The following is a 23,430-nucleotide window of genomic DNA, read 5'->3' as shown; positions in this document are numbered from 1 at the left end:
TGTTTCTGGGTTTCTCTGTCTGTGATTTTCTCTGTTATCTCTACTTCTCTTGAGCTGTTTCACTGTCTCCCTCAGCCTCTGCCCCTCTCTTTGTCTTTCACACCCACTCTCTCAACCTCTTTCTCTTCCTCACCTTTTTTTATTTAATAGTGTGAAAATATGCTGATAAATAAGTAAATTTTCTTACTCTAAGAATACTCAAAATTTATTTCTGTAATTTGTAGGGAGGTCATCTTTTACGTAAAAATCAAACATGAAGTTCCTATTTCTTCAGCTTGGTGTATTCAGAACTCCTTTCTTTCCCTTCTACAGAAACCAATTTCATAACCATATGATTATGCAAATTATGATTATTACTGCAGTAAATCTTTACTAGGTCATGAGTCAACAAATGAGAGAGAATCAGAGAAACATATTATCAATTTATTTACGAATGATTTGCCAGCTGTCAGACTTTGGAGCTGAAAAAAAAGAAAAGTGTGTCATATAGTGTACCTCCTGCAGAGAAATCCGTGCAAGTTGGACTTTTACTTATATTCATGGGTTCCTTGCCAACACGTGCATTAAGCAAGTGTGAGTATGCTGCAGAAATTGCACTGTCAACACTGTGAGCCTGTGGCAAGTTGCTTGAGAGGTGATCCTCTCCGAGGTACTACAGTGAACTTGCAATTACCCGCATGAGGTCGATTCTCTCCCTGTTTTACTACAGTACGGGTTCACTTCCCTTGACTACCAAACCGTTGTGTGCTTCCTTTCTCCCCCTTCACTCTCAGTTAACATGTGTTCAGGGACTACAAGTTAATTCTTCCCTAAGAAAAACCTTACAGGGGCGCCTGGGTGGCTCAGTCAGTTGGGCATCTGCCTTCAGTTCAGGTCAATCCCAGGATCCTGGGATCGAGTCCTGCATCTGGCTCTCTGTTCCCCGGGGAGCCTGCTTCTCCCCTGCCTGCTACTCCCCCTGCTTCTGCACTCTCTCTCTCTCTCTCTGTGTCAAATAAATAAATAAAATCTTAAGAAAAAAGAGAAGAAAAGGAAAGAAAACCTTACAAGGATAGCTCTCTTGGAGGTAAAAAGATTAACAATTATCACACAAGGCTAATACTAGCGATTTTTCCTACCAAGGCTTTCTTCCATTAATGGTAGAGGAAGGGCAACTAAATACAACTTTTTTGGCCCGTACAAAACAATATCTTTCTAAGGACTTAAGCGATGAAATACTACTTTCTTCTTTTCATTGATTATGGAGAATATTTGATTATAAATGGTTAAATTATATACCCAGGCAAATCCTTAGAAAATTATTAGAACCGGAATAAAAGAAAGGTGCCTCTGATCAAAGTGGTAACATTTGTAACAGTAACCAATCATTACTCAATGCTTACTATATGCCAGGCACTGTTCTGAGAGTTCAATATGGAGTATGTCACATTATCCTCCCAACAATCCTGTAAAGTAGGGTTGCTAAGAAAACACCGGATACCCAGTTAAATTTGAATTTTAGATAAAGAGCAAATAATTTCATAGCATGAAGTATGTTTTGTGCAATATTTGGGCATCCTGTAATTTGGTTTGCTATACCTGGCAACTGTTCTATAAAGTTTTAGAAAAACCATACTATCTCTATTTTATAGATAAAGAAATTGAGACACAAAGAGGTTAAGCAACTTGTCCATAGTTACATGGTAACCATGGTGTAGCCAGGATTTGAATCCAGGCTGTATGATCAAAGAGGCTAGGCTCCCCATCACTACACGTATTCCATTCCTGCTGTGTGCATGTAAGCCAGTACATGGAGCTGAGATCTCCCCAGGGAGGTTGGGTGTACAGACTTAACTCATAATCAGCAGGTAGTTTCCTCGCTGTTTCTCCATGATCCAAGGAAAAGAAATCTTTCCCAATTCTGAAAAGATGTTCTTGGCAAAAAGAGCAGGAAACTGTCCTTGCTTCTTGTTCTGTCTCATGAACAGAGTTATCACACAATCTTTTAAAACAGGTTTATCAACGTGTGTCCCAGGGAATGCTAGTTTGACGAGTTGTTAACAGGAGTTGCTTGTAAAAAATGGGTTTCAATAGTCAAATCAGTTTGGGGAACAGAACAAGGGTTACACTGTATTTCAGGTCTCGAAAGATAGGACTCCTTAGTCTTTAATATTCTAATATATGTGGGCACCTGGGTGGCTCAGTCGGTTAAGCATCTGCCTTTGGCTCAGGTCATGATCCCAGGGTCCTGGGATCAAGTCCCACATCAGGTTCCCTGCTCAGGGAGGAGTCTGCTTCTCCCTCTCCCTGTGCCCCTCCACTCGTGCTCTCTCTCTTGCTGTCTCTCAAATGAATAAATAAAATCTTTTTAAAAATAATAATAATATTTTAACGTGGCTTTAAAGGACATGATCTAGTAGTAAACCATATTTCCTAAGCTTTGACCACAAAATCCACCCCCTTCTTTTTCCAGAGTGTCCCACAGAAAACCCTTAGAGAATCATTATTTTTAACTTTTTAGAGAAACAGTAGTAAGTATGGTGAGTATGAGAGGTCAAGGGAGACCTCTCTTGGTTGCCTTTTTCAGGAGGGAGCTGAATTTAGTGACCGCCAGGATTAGAAACAGAAGATATTCCAGGCAGATAGAACATCACCACGCTGAGGCTGAAGCAATGTATTGGATGGAACAGCAGGGGCTCTGTGGCTAAACACGTTTAGCAAGAGTGTAGGGTAGTAACATCAAGGTGGGCAGGGCCAGATCAAGTAGGATGATGAAACAAGCCACATCTGCTCAGCAGTCTCGAGGGAGAAGGATCATTCATGAAAGTACCAAACCATGTTCTTTTTTTAAAAAAAGCTACCTGTGATCTAAAAGGATAATGTGATGTGGTGAGGGAAATCATGAAAACGAGGAGGTCTGGACGGCTCATTCAATCTCTTTGAACCTCAGTTTCCTTCTTTGTTCAGGATATCAATCAGGATATCAATCAATTTGTCCTGGCCTCACGGGAGTTGTGAGAATTAAAAGAGAGAGTGGGGAAAAGACTGTATAAAACTGTGGAGGGTTGCATCCACATAAGGGGTTGTTATCCTGGATGTCTTCCTACGGCAATTACCACTAGGACTGCAAAATAGTCCTACTGCTGACCCTCTATGTTTAGGTTTCTAAAGGATTTCACAGAGTATGATTGTTGGACTGAGAACAGAAGTTACAGATCTGGCAGAGCAGCAGTTAAGAAGTTTGCCTTACCACAGGCTTAAAAAAACACCTAAGCTCAGTCCAAAGGCTCCAGCTGAAACTCCAGGAGCTCAAGAATGGCACGTGTGCACTTGAAGGCACTCACTGATATGCACACGGGCGAGCGTATGCACACGCACACATACTGATTTCCAGTGTCCGGGGTCAGGGAGGAGTCGGTTTATTAATTGTCTCTGGGGGACACCCCTTCTGAAGAGCTCACAGCATGTTTGAGCCATACCTCAAAAACCCTTAAAACCTACTGCAACAGAGGGGGGTACAATTATTCCTGACCTGTAAGGACAGAGTAAGAAAGCTTGTTTAAGCCTGTAATTATGCCCCAGGACTCTGCTGTTTAAATAACCCTCCTCTAAGGGGACCACGCTTATTTTTCTCCCCAGGCTATACTGTCATTTAGATGCAAATCTCAGTTTTATTTTTTAAATAGTATTTGGAAGTGTTTGTTACATCAAGGTTTTCCTCTAGTGCAACACCATCCCCTCCCCCGCAACATGCAGAGCTTCCAATCTTAGAGGAAAAGACTAGAGTTTATAAAGAAGCCCCAGATCCCAGATCACCCACTGGTGGGATGCCAAGGGGTGTGTTTTAGCAGAGAAATGAGCCTCTTACACAGGTTAAGAATGCTGGCATTGGAGGCACACTGTCTGTGTTTGGATCTCTGCTGTGCCACTTACGTGCTGTGTGACCTTGGGGAGGTCACTTAACTAGGGCTAATTTCCTTGTTTGTAAAATAATGATAATAATCATAAATGCTTTGTAGAACTGATGAATGGATTAAATTATGAGAAGTACTTAGCACAGTTTCTAGGACACAGCAAGCATTCAAAAAACCTTGAGGAGTTATTGTGGTTATAGGCTGGTAGGAAGCATTGTAAATTATTTTACCACAATGTCTCTCATCTGACTTCCCTTTGGCTAACTCAGGAGTTCTCAACCAGAGATGATTTTGCCCCTTACTGCACAATTGGCAGTGTCTGGTGAATTTTTTAGTTGTCACAATTAGGGACAGCTGCTGGCATCCAGTGTGCAAAGGCCCGGCATGCTGCTAAACACTGTACAGCAACAGGATAGCCCCTCGCAAGGAATTATCCAGCCCAAAATGTCAACAGTGCTGAGGTTGAGATGCCCTGGAAACTAAACATTGTAGGTTTTATAATCTATTGAAACCACGTAACAATTTTAGTTAACTCAGATCTAGAAAAGTATTTTGCATAATTACCTGGGATGTAAAAAGTCAAAAATATGTTTAGATTCTAGAAAGAGCACTAATGAGGGGCGCCTGGGTGGCTCATTCGGTTAAGCGTCTGCCTTCAGCTCAGGTCATGATCTCAGGGTCCTGGAATGGAGCCCCACTTGCTCAGCAGGGAGCCTGCTTCTCCCTCTCTGTCTGCACCCCCCCCCCACGCCTCCAAAGAAAGAGCACTAATGATTAGCCTTGATCATTTCTCAGATTATGCAGCCTTTCTTCCAGCCATGAAGGGACCATTCATGACAGCAGTTTCTTACCTGACCAAAATGATTTCTTAAGATCCTCTGCACCATGGTCTCTGTTTGCTGTAGCCTGTCCTACTGTGATTTTTATTTCTCACCAGTTTAGGGGATGTAAAGATAAGTTTTCTTTAAACGCCAGAGACACAACCCAGGTCCTATAAGCCTCCCTCACTTGCTTGGAATCTGATCTGAAAGAAGGCTAAAATTTAGGACTCTTTCTTATTCTGTGTCTACTGGAGCATCTTCGCCGGGTAGTGTAAATGGCAAGGGCAGGAGATCTCAGATAATGCAGGGGAATATGCGGCCCTCCGCTGTGTTAAAATGGTTTGCTGGCATCGGTATAGACTGCATCTTGGATTTCTTGAGTGTTTTCATGTCTTATCTTTTGCTTTGTATTTGGTTTGGTATTTTATTCGGAAAGCATCCTGGAGTCAGAAAATACCAAGGTTTTGAAAGTCCAGACTACTCTCCCCAAAGAGGAAAATGTGCAATCAAAATAGCATGACATGCATACAAATCCAGAAGTATGTTCTTAGAGTATTAAGAATTAGCTTTTCTTTCTTTTTTTTTTTTTAAAGATTTATTTATTTATTTATTTATTTGACAGGATAGAGACAGCCAGCGAGAGAGGGAACACAAGCAGGGGGAGTGGGAGAGGAAGAAGCAGGCTCATAGCGGAGGAGCCTGATGTGGGGCTCGATCCCATAACGCTGGGATCACGCCCTGAGCCGAAGGCAGACGCTTAACCGCTGTGCCACCCAGGCGCCCCAAGAATTAGCTTTTCTAATCTCCGTCTCCATAAATCCTTTATGTCTAATTTCCTAAAAACTAATAAATCATTGGCTCAAGATGGTCACAAACTGTATGTGGCATTTAAAAGCTACTATTTTTATCATATGTAAAAATGTTAACACCATAATTAAGGAAGAATACTTCTCATCAGAGTCTGTCTGCAATAAAGTGATCTTGCTAAGCTTTTTGTTCCTTCTTGACCCAATATAAAAACCAGTGTCAGTGCGTGGCTCCCCTGCTTTCTAATGACTGACAGACTTGTTAAATTACCTGAAACACAGGAAAGTGTTAGTGAGCTTAAAACAGTGGTTCTTAACCTGAGATTTACCTGGGAAGTTCTTTTTTTTTTTTAAGATTTTTAAAATTTTTTTGAGAGAGAGTAGAATGAGAGAGCATGAGCAGGGGGAGAGGCAGAAGGTGAGGGAGAAGCAGACCCCCCGCTGAGCAGGGAGCCCAACACAGGGCTCAATCCCAGGACCCTGAGATCGTGACCTGAGCCGAAGGCAGATGCTTAACTGACTGAGCCACCCAGGCTCCCCTTACCTGGGGAGGTCTTAAAATCCTGATGCACTGACCACATCCCAAGGTGGAGAACCAGTGGTTTAGAAGAAAATCTATTAGGATGAGCTAAGACAAAACACCTAAGTGAAATTTGTAACGTTACGGTCTCAATCTCTTTTCAGGTGTTTAGGCATGGAGACCGAAGTCCCATTGAAACCTTCCCTAACGACCCCATCAAGGAATCCTCATGGCCTCAAGGATTTGGCCAACTCACTCAGGTTGGTTGAATTTTCAGCTAAAGATTGCTGATGAGTCTTAAGGGAAACTATGTGGAGTTTGTAATACATTGAAACCATATAACTACTTCAGTTACTCAGATCTGGGAGAGAATTTTGCACAATTACCAAGAAACTAAAACGTCTAAAATGCGTTTTGATCGTGAAAGGCGAGGCACTAAAGGTTAACTTCAATAATTTCTGATCATGACCAACTAGTGACAGTAACTGTAGAATTGTATAAAATTGCCCATTTTGATCTTTTTTTTTTTTTTGCCCTGTTTGGCTTTATTAAAGCATAAGAGCTGTGCGTGGGAACGGACGAATACATGAGCTTAAAGATGCTGAAGAGAGCCCAGAGACACTTGGAAGCCAGCCCCTGAGTTTCTCAGCCTCCCCCTAAGGAAGTAGAAAATAATCTTGCAATCGATAAACTGAATCAGCGGGGTTGGGAAGACAGGATTCCTCTGGAAGTGCTGATACCAAATTTGATTATTTTATCAGCTGGATATACTGGGATTGAGCCTTCTTATAAGTGGTCTTAAACATAGGGAGCCCTACTTTCTAAAGAGCACCAAAGGAGAAGGTGAAGAGGGGGTTGGGTGGAAGACAAAGTCATCTGTAGTCACTGCCCCAGTACCCCACCGCTTCTCTTGCAAGAGTGGATGGCTCTTCTGTTTGGAGCCGGAGGCCACGTGTGTTGCTTCTGTCTCAACCAAAACACTGTTTAAATACATTAAGGAAATGTCATAGAGTGTTTAGAGTTGAGTATCTCTAAACATTTATCTAAACATTTAACTAAGCATTTAAACCAATGGGTCTCAGTCTTGGCTAAACATTGAAATTATTTGGAGAGCTTTAAAAAATACCGATGTCTGTCTATCTCCCAGACAGAGGTTCTTATTTAATTCATCTAGGGTATGACCTGGATATTGGGATTTTTAGAAACTCCTCCATTGATCAGTTGACTCTAATGTGCAGCGAAGTCTGAGAATCACTTCTCTAATTCGACCGCAATGTTTCATAGAGGAGTAATCCCACAGAGGCTGTTTGAGGTCAGCATCTTTTGGCTGCCCGGGTCAGAGCTCCTCCCACCATAGCCTACCCAGCTTCAGGCTTCTTGGGAACAGTAATAAAAACTCAAGGCTACTTCTTAATACCTGTGGCTGTGTGGAGACTCCTGTTCCCTTATTCTGCTTTTCCAGTGAGACTCTAAGATTCTTTCAGACTGTGGGATCTGGATTCTCCTTCTGGGAGTCTCTGACTAGCCATCAGATTTCCCTAGAGCAGTGTTTCTCAAGCTTCCAAGTACAAATGTATCATTTAGAGATCTTTTAAAATGCAGGTTCTAATAGTCAAAGGAAATGAAAACACTAATTCAAAAAGATATCTGCACCCCCATGTTCGTTGCAGTGTTATTTACAATAGCCAAGATATGGAAACAACCTAAATGCCCATCAACAAATGAATGAATAATGAAGTTGTGGTATATATCTATAGTGGAGTATTATTTAGCCATAAAAAATGATAAAATCCTACTGTCTGCAGCCACATGGGTAAACCTTGAAGACATTATGCTAAGTAATAGAAGCCAGAGAAAGACAAATACTATATGATCTCATTTATATGTGGAATCTAAAAAAATTTAAAATTTAAAAAACCAAACTCATAGAGAAAGGGATCAGATCTGTGGTTGCCAGAGGCCAGGTGTGAGGGGAAGAGGATTGGGGAAGAGGTGGTCAAAAGATACAAACTTCCAGTTACGAGGTAAATAAGTAGTAGGGATTTAATGTACGGTGTAACGACTATAGATAAAACAGCTCCATAATACATACGAAAGTTCTTACGAGAGTAATCCCAAGAGTTCTCATCACAAGGAAAAACACAACCTCTCTGATTCCTGAAGCTCTAGTAAAGCTCAGGATTAAAGACAGACTTGAAGGCAGTGTTTCTCAAAGCATGGCACTCTACTACACAGATCAGAATCACTCAGGACAGTTGTTAAAATGCAGGTTCCAGGGCCACCCCGGGGTCTAGCAAGAAGGAAATCTCGGAGGGAAGTGCTGAGGCATCTGCCTTTCAACAAGCATCCCTAGATAATTTTGCTTCTGATGCACCCTAATGCTTGAGGATCACTGAACTAAAGCAACATTTCTCAGTGTTTACTGGCCATCAGAATCTTAGTAAGCTTGGTACAAAGGGGTTCCTGAGCTCCACACACCCCCCAAAGGTGCTGGCTCAGGAGATCAAGTTGGGGCCTAAGAATTTGGTTTCTAACAAGTGATGCTAATACTGCTGATCCCCAGACCACACTTTGAGTAACAGGCTCTAGTTTTTCATGAACCAGGCGTAAGTAAACCGTGCAGATAATAAATCATTACACCCAGAGGTGAAAGTGATCTTCAGATTCCTCAAGTCCAACCTCTCATCAGATGGTTGAATGTCTTCCACAAAACCTCCACCAAGTGGTCAACCAGCTCCCTTGAATGTTCCACCGACAAAGATGAGTCAGTGATGTTCTACCACGCCAGAGATGAACCATTTACTTAAATCAGATCAATCACCAGCTGTGAACTGTGCAAGGCTCTATGTTAAGTGCTAATGAAGTTGCATGAGTTTTCTCAAGGAGTCATGGCTGAAGATTACAACTCTCTTTTGTTGTTTCATTTAAAAATATGTTGTTGTTGTTGTTGTCGTGGAACTATTAAAGTACACATGGTTCGCTCCACACATTCAATGAGGAGAGGTGAGACTCATACATGAGATGTGCAGAATTTACTTTCACTGATTTTTGCTTTTATTTGTTCCCATAGCTGGGCATGGAGCAGCATTATGAACTCGGACAGTATGTAAGGAAAAGATATAGAAATTTTTTGAATGAGTCCTACAAACGTGAACAGGTGAGTTGGGGAGCCAAGAGTGGGAGCCTTTTTCCCTGAAAGAATTTAACATAATGTTGCATGTGTAAAAGTGCTTTGCTCATTTCCCAAGGAACTTACACAAGTCAGAGATCTTATTTACAAACGTACTCCTCCTTTCTTTTTTTTTTTAAGATTTTGTTTATTTATTTGAGAGGAGAGAGAAAGAATGAGAACATGAGTGGGAGGTGGGGCAGAGGGAGAGGGAGAAGCAGACTCACTACCAAGCAGGGAGCCTGATGTGGGGCTCAATCCAAGGACCCTGGGATCATGACCTGAGCCGAAGGCAGTCATTTAACCAACTGAGCCACCCAGGTGCCCCAAATGTACTCCTCTTTATACAAATACTTTGTTCCTAAAAAATTTATAAATATGACTAAGTTCAAAACTTTATGGACATCTATGGCAAATAGTTTGGCTCGGCAAGTAGCCATCACTTAATTGGTCTCTTTATCAGTTCAACTATTGACGTACCAAGTGGCATTCTCATCATACTGTCTCTTCCGCTGTAGATATTATGATCATGATGCTACCACAATGTTTGCTAATGTTTTCATGTGAGGGTCCTGGCCTTTCTCAAATGTACTCTTTGCTCCACAGGGAAAAACGCACAGTTCCAATCAGTTGGAATCTCCTTTGATTTTTCCCACTCTAGGTTTATATTCAAAGTACAGATGTCGATCGGACTTTGATGAGTGCTATGACAAACCTTGCAGGCCTATTTCCTCCAGAGGGTATCAGCGTCTGGAATCCCAGCCTACCCTGGCAGCCCATCCCAGTGCACACACTCTCTCTTTCTGAAGATCGGGTGAGTATTCGGGAAAAACCTCCTATTTGACCTAGGAGGAGGAAGGCAGGTTGCCCAGTACTTGTGGGTTTGGAGGTCTGCATGCTGCTTGGTCGGTGCAATCTTTTTTTTTTTTTTTTTTAAAGATTTTGTTTATTTATTCGACAGAGACAGCCAGCGAGAGAGGGAACACAAGCAGGGGGAGTGGGAGAGGAAGAAGCAGGCTCACAGCGGAGGAGCCTGATGTGGGGCTCGATCCCACAACGCAGGGATCACGCCCTGAGCCAAAGGCAGAGGCTTAACCGCTGCGCCACCCAGGCGCCCCGGTCGGTGCAATCTTAATATTTTTCCAAATAAAGGTGTGAAGGACAGAGTAGGACGTAGGAAGCCCCAGGTAAGAGAAAGTAGGAACAGAATGTCAGTTTGGACCTTCATCAGCCACTTTGTTTTGCCATCCTTTCAACAAATGGCAGTATGCGGGCTCCTGGGGGTACAGTTGATTAAGTGGCCAACTCTTGGTTTCAGCTCAGGTCATGGTCTCCCGGTCATGGGATCGAGTCCCACCTCAGGCTCCGCACTCCACGCTCAGAGCCAAGTCTGCCTGACTTTCTCTCTCCCTGTCCCCCTGCCCCTCCCCACCCCGTGCTCTCTCTCTCTCTCTCTCAAATAAATAAATAAATAAATCTTTTTTAAAAAATGGCAATTTTCCCCTCTCCATCTTCACATGTACACACACACACACACACACAGACTTCCCCTTTTTCTACCTTCAATTCCCAGGTTTTTGGTGCCCCACATAGGGTTCTCCTTTCTCCAGAATATTCTAAGAGCTCTCTACCTACAAAATTTCCCTCCCCACATGAAAACCCCCATTCTGAGGTAGGGGAAAAAAAGAAAGATTTGAGTGCATAGTCAGTGACCAGTACTTTGATATGTGTCATCATATTTACCTTTCATAACAACCTTGAATGGACAATATCACTGTTCTCCTTTTATAGCCAGGGAAATATGTGCTCAGAGAGAGAAACAAAATAAGCTCAGTGCCACAAAGCTGGTAAGCATCGCTATTGGGACAAGAACCAGGCCTATCTCATTCCAGACAATTTCCTTCCCTGTAAACTAGTGGTTCTCAAAGTTATTATATTAGAATTACCTGAAAAAAAATTTTTTAAATCCTGGCACATAGGGCACTTGCTATAACGAATCAGGATCTCTGAGGGTGGGATGCAGGCATCAGTACTTTAAAATAATGTCCCTAGATGATTCTAGTGGACAACCAAGTTTGAGAACCAGTACCGTAAACCAAGCTGTCTGAATGGGGCTATTTGAAAGAAACTCTCAAATTTATTTGCACTGGGCAGGAGGCACCAAAAGCTCTTTAACGTTTTCAGAGGAACTGCTTTGGTTTTAAATAGTATTAAATGAATCTAACTAACCTCCCAGGTGTGGAATTTAAGGCTATATGAAGGAGGGGCATCCAGATGGCTCAGTCAGTTGGGTGTCAGACTCTTGATATCGGCTCGGGTCATGATCTCAGGGTTGTGAGATCATGCCCCACTTCAGGCTCTGTGCTGGGTGTGGAGCCTGCTTAAGTTTCTCTATCTTCCTCTCCCTCTGCTCCTCCCCCTTCTAAAAAGAAAAAAAAAAAGACTGTATGAAAGGAATAGTTTGGGACAAGGAATCCATCCTGATTCCCCTGCAGTCCCACTGTAAGCATGACCATGTCCTCTCTCAGTAGCTGAGGCTTAGCATGCCTTCTGCATCGGGCTGTTGCCCAGGGGCCCCTGGGGTAGGTTCCATCCTCTTTGCCCTGCCAGTACTCCTAGACATTTGACTTAACTGTTGCATCTGATGACGTAAGAATCTTCCCCAAATACTTTGTAGAAACAGCCTGAATCTGTCGACCTCAGTCTAGGTAAGTCTACTCCAACCACTTTTTTTGATGTTTCCTGAAAAGACAAGATGATTCATTTGTACGTCTTTCCTTCACAGAATCAAGAGAGAAGTATTATGATGATTAGTATTCTTAGGAGTTTGTGAATATTTTCTTCCAAAAGGAAAAAAAAAATCACTGTTGCCACAGCCTTTTCTGCATAGATAGACACTGGACAGCAGCATCCAATTTAGCCAATGTAGAACAAGGTAGATGTTTAACCCTTAATCCTGAAAGATAGTAATTAAATTATGTAGTAAAGAGACTATAGGAGCTATTAGAAGAGGAAAAGAGAGGAGTGCCGGGGTGTTTCAGTCAGTTAAGCATCTGCCTTCAGGTCACGCCGTGATCTCGGGGTTCTGGGATCAAGCCCTGTGTCAGGCTCCCCGCTCAGCGGGGAGTCTGCTTCTCCCTCTGCCTCCTGCTTGAATGCTTTCTCTCTCTTTGTCAAATAAATAAATAAAATATTTAAAAAAAAAGGAAAAGAGGAAAAACAAAGGAGAGTGAGGAAGAGAGGAACAAGAGTATCTCCCCATGGCTTCCAGCTACGTCCTCACTAAGATAAAAACAGTTCTAACATCAACCAAGAAACCTGACAAACATCCGTCAATCAACACACTTTAGCTGTGCTAAAGGCTGTAGAAAAACACGAGGCCAGGTTTCCTCCCTAATTTATCACCCATTTGATGAAAACCGATTTGCATGTGTGACACGTGTAGACCATGCTACAAAGTGGTGGGCGATGAAGCAAGAACAAGTTGCACCTGCTAGAGGAACTCACAGAAGGACCCCGGTGGCGCGACTACAGGGCAGCCATTCGAGTCTTCACGGAGAGAGTGAGAGCTTGAACCAGACCTCGGAGGAGGGAAGGAAAGGAGAAGAAGGCAACCCAAAAGCATGGCAGTGGGTGAATATACAGATGGCTTGCCCTTCTGTGTCCAGAGTTCTTATTTAGAAGGAATGAAAACGTCTGATTAGCTATGTTGGGCACAGACCGGAGAATACACACGTGATAGCCAGGAGGAACCTTGAGCCTGAGAGGCAGTGCGGTGGAGGAGGAGGGCTGCATTTAAAGCCGGGGAAACCCAGGTCTGAGAGCCAACTACCATTTCAGACACTTGACCTCCAGTCACCTCCCTGCTCCAGTGTCCTTTTCTGTAACATGGGAACAACAGTACCTCTCTAACTACTTCAGGACGATTTGTGAAAATCCAGCTAAGAAATGGAAGAGACTTTGTGAATTGCAAAATGCTGGTTGGATTTTTAGGTGATTATTCCACTTATTTTCAGCTTCTTTCAATATGTGGGATGAGAAAATGAAAGTCTAGGAAGGTTGAGTAATTCACTAAAACCTCGACCTTTAAATGAAGAGCCCTGTGCCTTTTCGCTCCGCAGTGCCGTTCCTTCTGTGGGAAAATCGGAAGGCCATGCGGGAAAATTGGGCTGTAAAGCAGCGGACATAAAAGACACCCGTGCACACACGATGAGCCGTGCTCTGAGGTATCTGTCTGATTGTGGTTTGGAAGGAAAGAATACTAGGGCCTCAGAGAATAACTGTTGAAGCAATTCAGGAATGAAACAAATGAAGGTCTGAAATTAGATGGTAAAGACGTGAGAGGAAGGAAAGCAAAATAAGGCAAATGACAGAATCAGGAAGCAACTTATTTTTTTTTTTTTTTAAGATTTTACTTATTTGAGAGAGAGAGCAGGAGCAGAGGGAGAAGGAGACTCCCCGCTGAGCAAGAAGCCTGATGCAGGGCTCGATCCCAGGACCCTGGGATCATGACCTGAGCCAAAGACAGACGCTTAACCAACTGAGCCACCCAGGTGACCCAGGAAGCAACCTATTTTTAAAAAGTTTTCTGAGCAGCTACAAATATGGCTGACTCTGTTCTAGACATTGACAACACAACAATGGACAAAACAGACAAGATGCTGGCTGTCCTTGAGTTGATATTTTATAGGAAATAGATGACGAAGTAAAAAATAGTAATAATCTCAAATGGCGATGAGTTCCCCCGAAGGAAATGAAACAAGGCAATGTGATCATGGCTGCGGCTGTTTGAAGAGCCTGGCAGGAGTGACGGGGGGCAAGGTCTCAGGGAACAGGCAGAGCCCCCAAACCTGTGAGTTCAGGGGACAACAACGTGGCCTCCGGTGTTGCTAGAGAAGAATAAGGGGGCAGTAGCAGGAAAGCAGGGCAGAGATCTCTAGGGTTAACTGAGTTTGGATTTTATTCCAAGTAATATGAAAGCCAGTGAAAATTATAAACTACAGAATGGTATGATCTGATTAATGCTTTAGAAAGATTGGTATTTATAAAAATAAAACAAGGATTAGGGTAGCTGTGGTATGGAGAATGAATTGTAAAGATGGAAAGAGTGGATGGATGCCTAGTGACCAAATAGGAGGCCCTTGCATTAATCAAAACACAGGTTATGATGGTGGGAACAATGAATATGATGAAGAGGAGTCTAGTTTGGATATATTCTGAAAGTGGGCAAGGAAACTGATTAGTCTATGAAACAGGATGATACATTTTGCCATTGGCAAAAGTAGATTACAAAGGCAGAATGGTTAAAAATGAAGTTGACTTCGGTTTTGTACATGTTAAACTTGAGGAAGAAGAGAAACATCCAAGTAGTGATGTCCCCCAAGGGCTGGAAATACAAGACCGGCCACAAATGAAAAGTCCGAGCAACAAAATAAGCTGAGTCGTCACCAACCTAGAGATTATAGTTAAGACTACAGAAGATCGTCCAATTTATAATGGGTTTTAAAATGTATTTTTCAATATATTTAGTATATGCCCTTATTTTGACCGGAACTTAAGTCAATGAATGATTAACCAATCTTTTTCCAGAACCTCTTATTTATTTCTCTATATTTATGTGTATGTTGGAGGAGGAGGTGGGGGGGCAGGATGCCTTTGCACACACATGTGTATCTCATGCTAGAAATGTAAGAGGTCCAGTAGGAAGCAACATAACAGTTACATCAACATGGAAAACGAGGAAGTGTATTTACCAACCACACAGTCCTTTTTAGGCAAGTTCATGAAAGAAAAAAAAAAAAGCTTTTCCGTTCTGTGTGCATATCCTACTATTTAAGACCTACAGACCATTTCTCTCTTTTTCCTCAATTTTAGAATTTCCATTCTCAAAACACATTTGAATCTTTTATTCAGGTCACTTTGCACCTAAGGAGGCTTAAAATATGGCTGCGGCTTCTCTAGCGAAGTTCTTCTGACTAATAAAGAATTTATGGTTTTTCTTTTGTCCTCAGTTGCTTTACCTGCCTTTCCGGGACTGCCCTCGTTTTAAAGAACTTAAGGAGGAGACTCTCCAGTCGACGGAATTCCAGCAGAGGTTGCATCCTTATAAGGTTAAAAATCATGTCATTTAGTGGTGTACAGGAGGGCGAGGGCCAAGACAAAGGATGAAGCTCCAGCTTCTTAAAGGTGTGGGTGGAATGTGTCTGCCAGTGGCTGGTTATAGCAGTGGGTTAAAATGTTTAATGCGAGTCAGTCATCACCATCTGGTCCCCTTCCCTGCCACAAGCCAGGAAAGAAGCCAGTCCCTCTCTAATCTTATACCCATCTACCAGAGGAACCAGAAAGTGCATGCCTGGCTCAGAATAAATGCAAGTTTAAAATCATCTGCCCCAAAGAGGCTGAGGGGCTGCGACCATTGATTTCATATACAAAGGATAGTCTTTTTTATTTTATGTTTCCATTTTGCAGAATACACCCTTTTAAGACCATGCAAAAGGTAGATATAATGCTTTGTGTTTTTAAAAATAAAATTTTAAATCTCTAATACATTTACACAGTTCAAAAATTTTTAAAATATAAAAAGGAATACAGCAGAAAGTCTCTTAATGACCCCACAGGTCATTGGTGGCAGCGTTTTCTTGTCTTGCAGTTTCTTTATGCATATGCAAATAAATATGAATTATTCTGGAAACTTCCCCTTTGCTACATAAAAGTAGTATACTGTATTCACAGAGTTGGGCACCTTGGGTTTTTTTCACTTAACAATATATCTTAGAAATATTACTCTATCTGTACATGAAGAATTTCATCATTTTTTATAACTGCATTTGAATTCGTGGACAAACCATACTTTCTTTAACTAGTCTATATTGATGGACAAGTGAGTCATTTCTAATCATTTACCGTCTGTATGAGTATCTTGTGCATCTAAATATTTTCACAAGAATATCTGTGGAATAATATCCCAGAAGTAGAAATTCTGGGGCAATTTGAAGTATTATCGAATTGCCCTCCGAAGAGGTTACACTAATGTCTGCCCCAATCAACAATGCACAGGATTGCCTGTTTCTCTCTAGCCTTGCCAATAGTGTAGTGACAACTTCGGGGATATTTGCCAATCTATAAATATAGAATGGTACCACTAGAAGCATCCCTTCTAAAATCAGCAACAAGATAAGGAAGCCCAGTACCATCACCATTATAAAGCATTGTGCTGTTGTATTTTTCTCTTATGATAAGTATGTTTGGGATATCTTTAGTTAAACGCCTTTTGTATTTCCAGTTGTCTTCATATCCCTTAAGCATTTATCCTTTGGATTATTGGTTTTCTCTTTTCCGTACATTTTAGGAGCTTCCTGTATATATTTTGATATTTTTTTTCCGTGACACGAATGGCATGGTTTCTATTGTTTGCCTGTTGATATTGGTTACGGTGTTTTCGCTATGTCTGTGTTTTTATTTTCTTTGTGAATTTTAGAATCCGCTTGTCTCAGTTCCAAAAACTTTTTTTTTTTTTTTTACTTTTTAGTGTTTTTATTGAGGTCATATTAAATTTATAAATTAACTTGGAGAATTTACAACACTATGATGTTGAGTATTTCTTTCTAAGAACATGGTACATTTTCCTATTTGTCCTTATCTTCAAAAAAATTTTTAAGGTTTTCTTCACATAGGTCTTTACATTTATCTTTAAGCTTGTTCCAAGATTATAATATCTGCAAATAACTTTGGCTTACCTCAACTTTTCCAATATTTTTACCTCTGATTTTTTTTTTTTAAAGATTTTTATATATTTATTTGACAGAGAGAAAGTGAGAGAGCACAAGCAGAGGGAGAGGGAGAAGCAGGCTCCCCGCTGAGCAGGGAGCCTGATGCGGGGCTCAAACCCAGGATCCTGGGATCATGACCTAAGCTGCAGGCAGACGCTTAAACAACTGAGCCACCCAGGCACCCCTTACCTCTGATTTCTTTTGCATGTTTGCACTGGCCAGTATTTAGAGTACAGTAGGACATAACAGTATTGGCTGTGGGCATCCTCGTCTGGTTTTTTATTTTAGAAGTGTTTTTCTATTAAACATGCTGGCTTCAGGACCGAATAGTGATATTTGTACCATGTTAAGGAACTAACCATCTTTCCTATTTTATTGATTATTTTTATCAATACTGGTGTTTAGTTTTTTGAAAAAATCTTTTTAACATTATCTAAATATAATCAAGGAGTGCCTGGGTGGCTTAGTCTGTTAAGCGTTCCACTCTGGATTTCAGCTCAAGTCATGATCTCAGGGTTGTAAGATCGATCCCCATGTAAGGCTCTGTGCTCAATGGGGAGTCTGCTTCTCTCTGCCTCTGCTCCTCCCCCACCCACCAGCACATGCTCTCTCTCTATCTCTCTCTCTCAAATAAATAAATCTTTTATATAGATAGGTAGATGAAATCAAGTTATTTTTCTCCTTGGATCAATTACTAAGATTAATTATATTCATAGATTTGCTACTAAAGAGCCATCTTTGCATGTCTAGACTCAAGCCCCTTTCTTTGGATATTGAATTATTTGTTAATATTTTACTCATACCTTTTGCATTCATATTCAAAGTAGCATTGGACTATAGTTTTCTGGCCAATCTTTTGTCAGTGTCAGTGCTGCACGTGGTTCATAAAAATGTTTTGAAAGTTTTCTTTTTTTTTTTTTCTTTCTCTATACTCAGTAACAGTTAAAATAGCATTAGAATAATTTGCTCTTGAAAATCTTGGTAGAATTTCTCCATAAAGTCATCTGGCCCTGGAGCTTTTGTTTGGTTTGCCTTGGTTGGGGGGGGGGAGATCTTTAATAATTACATTTATTTTATGGGTATCTGTTTGAGTTAATATTTGGAAATTATAGTTTCCTAGAAAATTGATCCATCAAATAATATCTTCCACAAGGATTCCCAGAAATTGCTGCCAAATTCATCAGGCAGATAGCTGAATAGTGGGTCTCATTACCATGACAATCCAAGAATAATATAGAACCTAGAGAAATGTTTGCATCCCACCCAAATTTCAAATTTATAGCCAGAAAGCAGGTCCAGTTTCTGCGGTATATTCCTGAGGTGCTTTGGCCTAAGACATGCTTTCTCTTCTCACCTTGACCAGTCATATATATGTGAGTTCTACTTCACCTACTTCCCAAAAAATTTTTGGGCATTGGGTCCATTGGCTACACACACACCAGGTCTTATTCCTGAACTACCAGGTACCAGAGGTTCTGCTTGGCCTGATTCCAGGACAAACCAGGACACGTGGCAGGAAGCCAGCGTGCACCCACAGTTTTAATGCAATCATGAAAAATGACCAATTAGTGTTCGTGAAATTCTTTGGGCTCATGCAACCACAGCCAATATTCCTTGCACTTTTATGTGAAGAATAGAGTTCTCAGTGGGGGCAGATTTGCCCCACAGGGAACACTGGCAACGTTTGGAGACACTTCGGGTTGTCACAACTGAGGGATTAGGGATGATGTTAATCATCTGGTGGGTAGAGGCCAGGCATACATCCCAGCACCCTACAAAGCACAGGGCACCCTCCACAACAAAATTATCCAGCCCCAAATATCAGTGATGCTGAAATTGAGTGACTCAAACGAAAAAATGTTTTCTCTGTGTGTTTCAGGACTTTATAGAAACCTTGCCAACATTTACAGGATACCATACCCAGGACCTTTTTGGAATGTGGACTAAAGTCTACGACCCTTTATTTTGTGAGGTAAAAGAAAAAATATCAAAGATTAACTTGCAATCTGATTTTTTGATTTATGCCTGTTTTGAAACAGTTGAAAACATTTTCTTACCCTTTTTGGCAGATATATTAATTATGCTTCCTTTGACATTGAAACATAATTCAAGACTTCTTTATATTAAATTGAAAACTCGAACTTTTTCTCTCCATTATTTATGTTGTCCCCCTTTAGAAAATTGCAGGCAAAATTACTTTTCTTCTATGTCTTGGCGTTTACTTATTTTTCAGCCACTGAGGACTGCTGGGCTCCTGTCATGGATTTTAATGAAAAAAACAATATTATTATATAGAGGGAAGAAAAAAAAAGGTTACCTGATTTATGGATATAGAAATAAGCAAGACAACTTTAAGCCCGGCTATAGAAATTGGTTTGATTGGGAATCTCTTCCTTGCCGTACGTGCCTATGAAATAACCTCTGAAGCTAGATCAATTACCTTGGGGTTTTCAAGGCAACTTGGTATTTTTCACTCACTATGCACCACCTACTGGCCAAAAGGAGTACTCTATATCCTGTTTTCTCTACCGGGTTCACTGAATCCTAGGGCAAAATTCTGACCGCATACTAGATTTATATCCACCTCTGACCTTGAGGTCATCATGAGGGCCTGGGGGCCAGCAATTACCTTCATGGTTCCGTGTCGGTAACAAATGACACAGTTTGCCCCCCTCCATAACAGTTTATTGACCTTTACATGACCTTCCTGATATTTTCACTTTATCATTAGCATCTGTTTTATGGAAAATTTATTAGCCTTATAAAAGACTCCTTAGGGGCGCCTGGATGGCTAGTTGGTTAAGCATCTGACGCTTGGTTTAGACTCAGGTCACGATCTCAAGGTCATGAGATCGAGCCCCATGTTGGGCTCTGCCCTGGGTGTGGAGCCTGCTTGGGATTCTCTCTCTTCCTCTGCCCCCCCCCCCCCCACAAATAAACAAATAAATCTTCAAAAAAAAAGAAAAAAGGAAAGGAAAGACTCCTCAGTGGAGACAAGCCATATTTTGGCAAGTCTTGATTTTTTTTTTTTTTCTTCCTTACTATCGGTTGATCTGAGCTGTTCCATGATGTGGCCATGGTACATGGTTTGCTTTTCACTTCTCTCCCACTTATTTCTTCCATAGGCACTCCACTTTGATCTTCTCTTTCAAGAACTCTCTCTCTCTCTCTCTCAATCCTTGAATCTGGGGGTTCTGAATCAACTTTTTTTCATACCAAGTAATAAATATTGGCAAGAAGTCTACACCGGCCCTGCTGTCCAGCTTATTCATCCATGTAATACATATTCATTGAGAGCCTACTGTGTGTACCGTACACATTCCCCAGGAGTCAGTGAACTGGAAGCTGATGGGAATGGAGGGTCTGGTATTGAAGGCTCCAGAAATATATTGCCTCTCCTAGCTGTCCTCTCAGGGCACTCACTCAGCTTTGACAGAAATATCATCGAACCCTGTCAGTGTCAGCTTCCCCACAGGTTCATAGATTTCTAAACCTTTCATAAAGGAATGAGGTACATTCTTGCCCTACCTCACCCTTACTCTGCAAATTAGAAATTCCCCCTTTGGACCCATGGTTCAGCCAAAAGCTACGGACTTGGTAGGAAGGGGCGAATCAGTCTCTGTGAATTTCCCTGCTGAAAATCCATACCATGACTTACCACAAAGTAAAGTTTTCCTAGAAAGAAATGTCAGGATAAGAAAGACTAGGCCCAGTAGTTCTTGAGGGACAAAGAAGACAAAAAAGTCAAATAAAAATACACATTTTCTTCTCTTTTTCTTTGCTACAGAGTGTTCACAATTTCACGTTACCCTCCTGGGCCACAGAGGATACCATGACTAAGTTGAAAGAATTATCAGAATTGTCCATCCTGTCTATCTATGGAATTCACAAGCAGAAAGAGAAATCTAGACTGCAGGGGGGTAAGTATATAAAAAAGTGGAAGGACTGTACTAGATTTGTGGTTGAGTGATCCGGGTCTGAGTGCCGTCCCACTACTAATCAGCTGTGTGACCTTGGACCAGTCACATCATCACTCCAGCACTAGTTTCCATTCTGCAAAATGGGAATAATAATGATGCCCTCCTCACAGGGAGTAAGGATTAAAATAAATGTATGTATTCAGAAAGTTTGGGATAAACAGTGCCTGGCATATAATACACTGTCAATAAACATGATGTCTTTTTATAGTCATTAATATTACCTACTCTGGGCCTTAGTTTTCCCCATCTAGAAAATGGAAGCTTTGGGCTAAAGCTAAATGATACTTTTCATCCTTTCCAGATCAAACAATTAAGGATTTTGTATCTAAGCCCCATGAAAAGCAATTACGTCTGGCTGCCTTTAGGATGAATTCTTCAAGTGGGAAGTATGACGAAAGAGGCCTGTTTTCCTGAGGTCCTTGTTGGTAGCCATCGTGAAAGTGAATTGCAGACTAATTATGTCATGTAGATTCATACATATTGCAATTGACGAATTTATGGCACAGCTTAAATTTTTCCATTGGTGTTGAAAGACATTTATTTCTCAGGGATGCCTCCTTTCAGCTGGATTTGGCATAGGACATCCTATCATAACGAAGGTAGACCCAGGCAAGAGGCTGCCAAGCCCTTATCATCAGCATAGGTGGATGGAAGAAAGGAGGTAGAACCAGACAGGACAGCAAGAGATGCTGATGCCTCTGAGGGCAATTGGGCGGCCGGCCAAGACACCATGGGGGGCGTCAGCTCTAGGGGTTGTTAATGTAGACATTAAAAGTGAGGATGGAGAGCAAGAGGAGGTCCGTTATGTCAGGTAGACATCACAGTGAAGAAATTCTAAGCCACAGGAGATGTTCCAAGTCACAGACTCTAGACAGTTTGAGAGAAACAGGGCAATCACATCAAGACTCCAACCATCGCCAGACCCTGTTCACTGTGGGGTGAGAACCAGTTCAGCTGAGCCCCAGGAGAAGACATAGAGGTAAAGCTTCCTGGCTGTTGGACCAACCTGGACAGATTTTCACTCAGGGCTGTGTGTTGGGACGTGGCCCAAGCAGCAGCCTCATCTGATGTGTAAACAAGAAAAGAGGCAGGGGGTGGACATTGGGCCCCATTGGCTACACATACGCCAGGTCTTATTCCTGAACCACCAGGTGCCAGAGGTATGACCCAATCCCAAGCCGCATCAGATGGTGGAGACAGGGCTCTTGAGCAAGTTCCCCCAACCCAGTCATGATGGCAGAGGAGGTCAGCCCCTCACCACTCAACATGCAGTCCGTGAGGAGCGGCAGCAGCGTCACCAAGCCCCTGGTTGGAAATGCAGACTCTCAGGCCCCACCCCAGACCACCTGAATCAGAATCTGCATTCTGCAGCGATCCCTAGGTACCTCACGAAACATGAACGTTCAGAAGCGCTTTTCTAGATGCCAGAAATGTGAAGAAATGGGCCAGGAAGGCCAGGCAGAAACTGAGAAGAGTCTAGTAATAGATGCAGGAGTCTGAATAGGAAGAAAAACTGGGGGTTTTCCTCACAGTTTATTCATGTTCCCTCTTCTTGTTTTCCTTTGACTACTAGACATTGCATTTCAGGGAAGTCACTCCCCTGCTCAATCCGGTTTTCCCCTCTGCTGAGAGCCTTGAACTGGATTCTGTCTGTTAAGAGTCCTTCCCTAAGCTGTTCTTTTGGTCTCAACTCCAAAGGCTGGTATTTGTGTGAATGCACCTGTCCTATTTTCTGGAGAAGTCCAGGGTGTGGATTGGCCAGGAGATTGTTTCCTGAGTGATTCCTGCCAAAACCCAAGTTCAGCCTATTGTTTGGATCTGGCTAGGCAAGAGAGATTTGTCAACTACATGCTTGTTGGATGATGAAGCGGCTAAATGCAATCCTACAGAGAAAACATATGTTGTCTGGGTGACACAGAGTCGCACAAGAGCACCAGGACTTTGACTGGCATCTGGAGATCTTTGCCGAAACTTCTGTTCCATCAGTTGGTTTTAGGGATGACTTAGTTTGGTACTCCACACCCCTCCACCCGCCTCCTTCTACACACACACACACACACACACACACACACACACACACACACACAAATTCCTGAGGTTCATTTAGGAATTTTTGATAAATGGCTGGTCATGTCTGTATTAATGAAAAGCTGTCCTCACTGTATGCCACAGGTTGATGTAAGCTACAGCCTGCAAGCCAAGTCCAGTCTGCTGCCTACTTTTTTGTAAATAAAATGTGATTGAAACTCAGCCACATTCATTTAGGTAGTGCTATGGCTGTTTTGGGGCTTCTCCCTGAGAGGGAACAGTTATGGCCGACTGCATGGCCCACAGAGCCTAAAACATGGTCTGGCCCTTTATAGAAAACGTGTGCCAGCCCCTGCTGTAGCTCCCAAGTGTGGGAGGGGAAGCTTGTGTCTTCCAGGCAGTGATACTTTGTCTAGTGTAAGCAGTTAATAAATGATGCCACAG

The 23,430-nt window shown here is 42.0% G+C and overlaps 1 protein-coding gene across 2 annotated transcripts in view; it reads left to right on the top strand.

Moving 5' to 3' along the window:
• The window catches only part of ACP3 (acid phosphatase 3), a 46,350-nt gene that overhangs the window by 923 nt on the left and 21,997 nt on the right, over nt 1-23,430 (top strand). For both annotated transcript variants that reach the window (XM_026497021.4, XM_057315906.1), the window contains exons 2-7: nt 6,205-6,300; nt 9,111-9,197; nt 9,871-10,023; nt 15,221-15,319; nt 18,858-18,950; nt 20,766-20,898. In XM_026497021.4, the coding sequence (XP_026352806.2) occupies nt 6,205-6,300; nt 9,111-9,197; nt 9,871-10,023; nt 15,221-15,319; nt 18,858-18,950; nt 20,766-20,898 (661 nt within the window). The remainder of the gene's footprint in view (nt 1-6,204; nt 6,301-9,110; nt 9,198-9,870; nt 10,024-15,220; nt 15,320-18,857; nt 18,951-20,765; nt 20,899-23,430) is intronic.

This window comes from Ursus arctos, unplaced genomic scaffold (genome assembly GCF_023065955.2).
Source record: "Ursus arctos isolate Adak ecotype North America unplaced genomic scaffold, UrsArc2.0 scaffold_20, whole genome shotgun sequence".
NCBI classification, from domain to species: domain Eukaryota; kingdom Metazoa; phylum Chordata; class Mammalia; order Carnivora; family Ursidae; genus Ursus; species Ursus arctos.
Note: the sequence above shows the minus strand (reverse complement) of the source record. Positions and strands in the feature narration are given on the sequence as shown.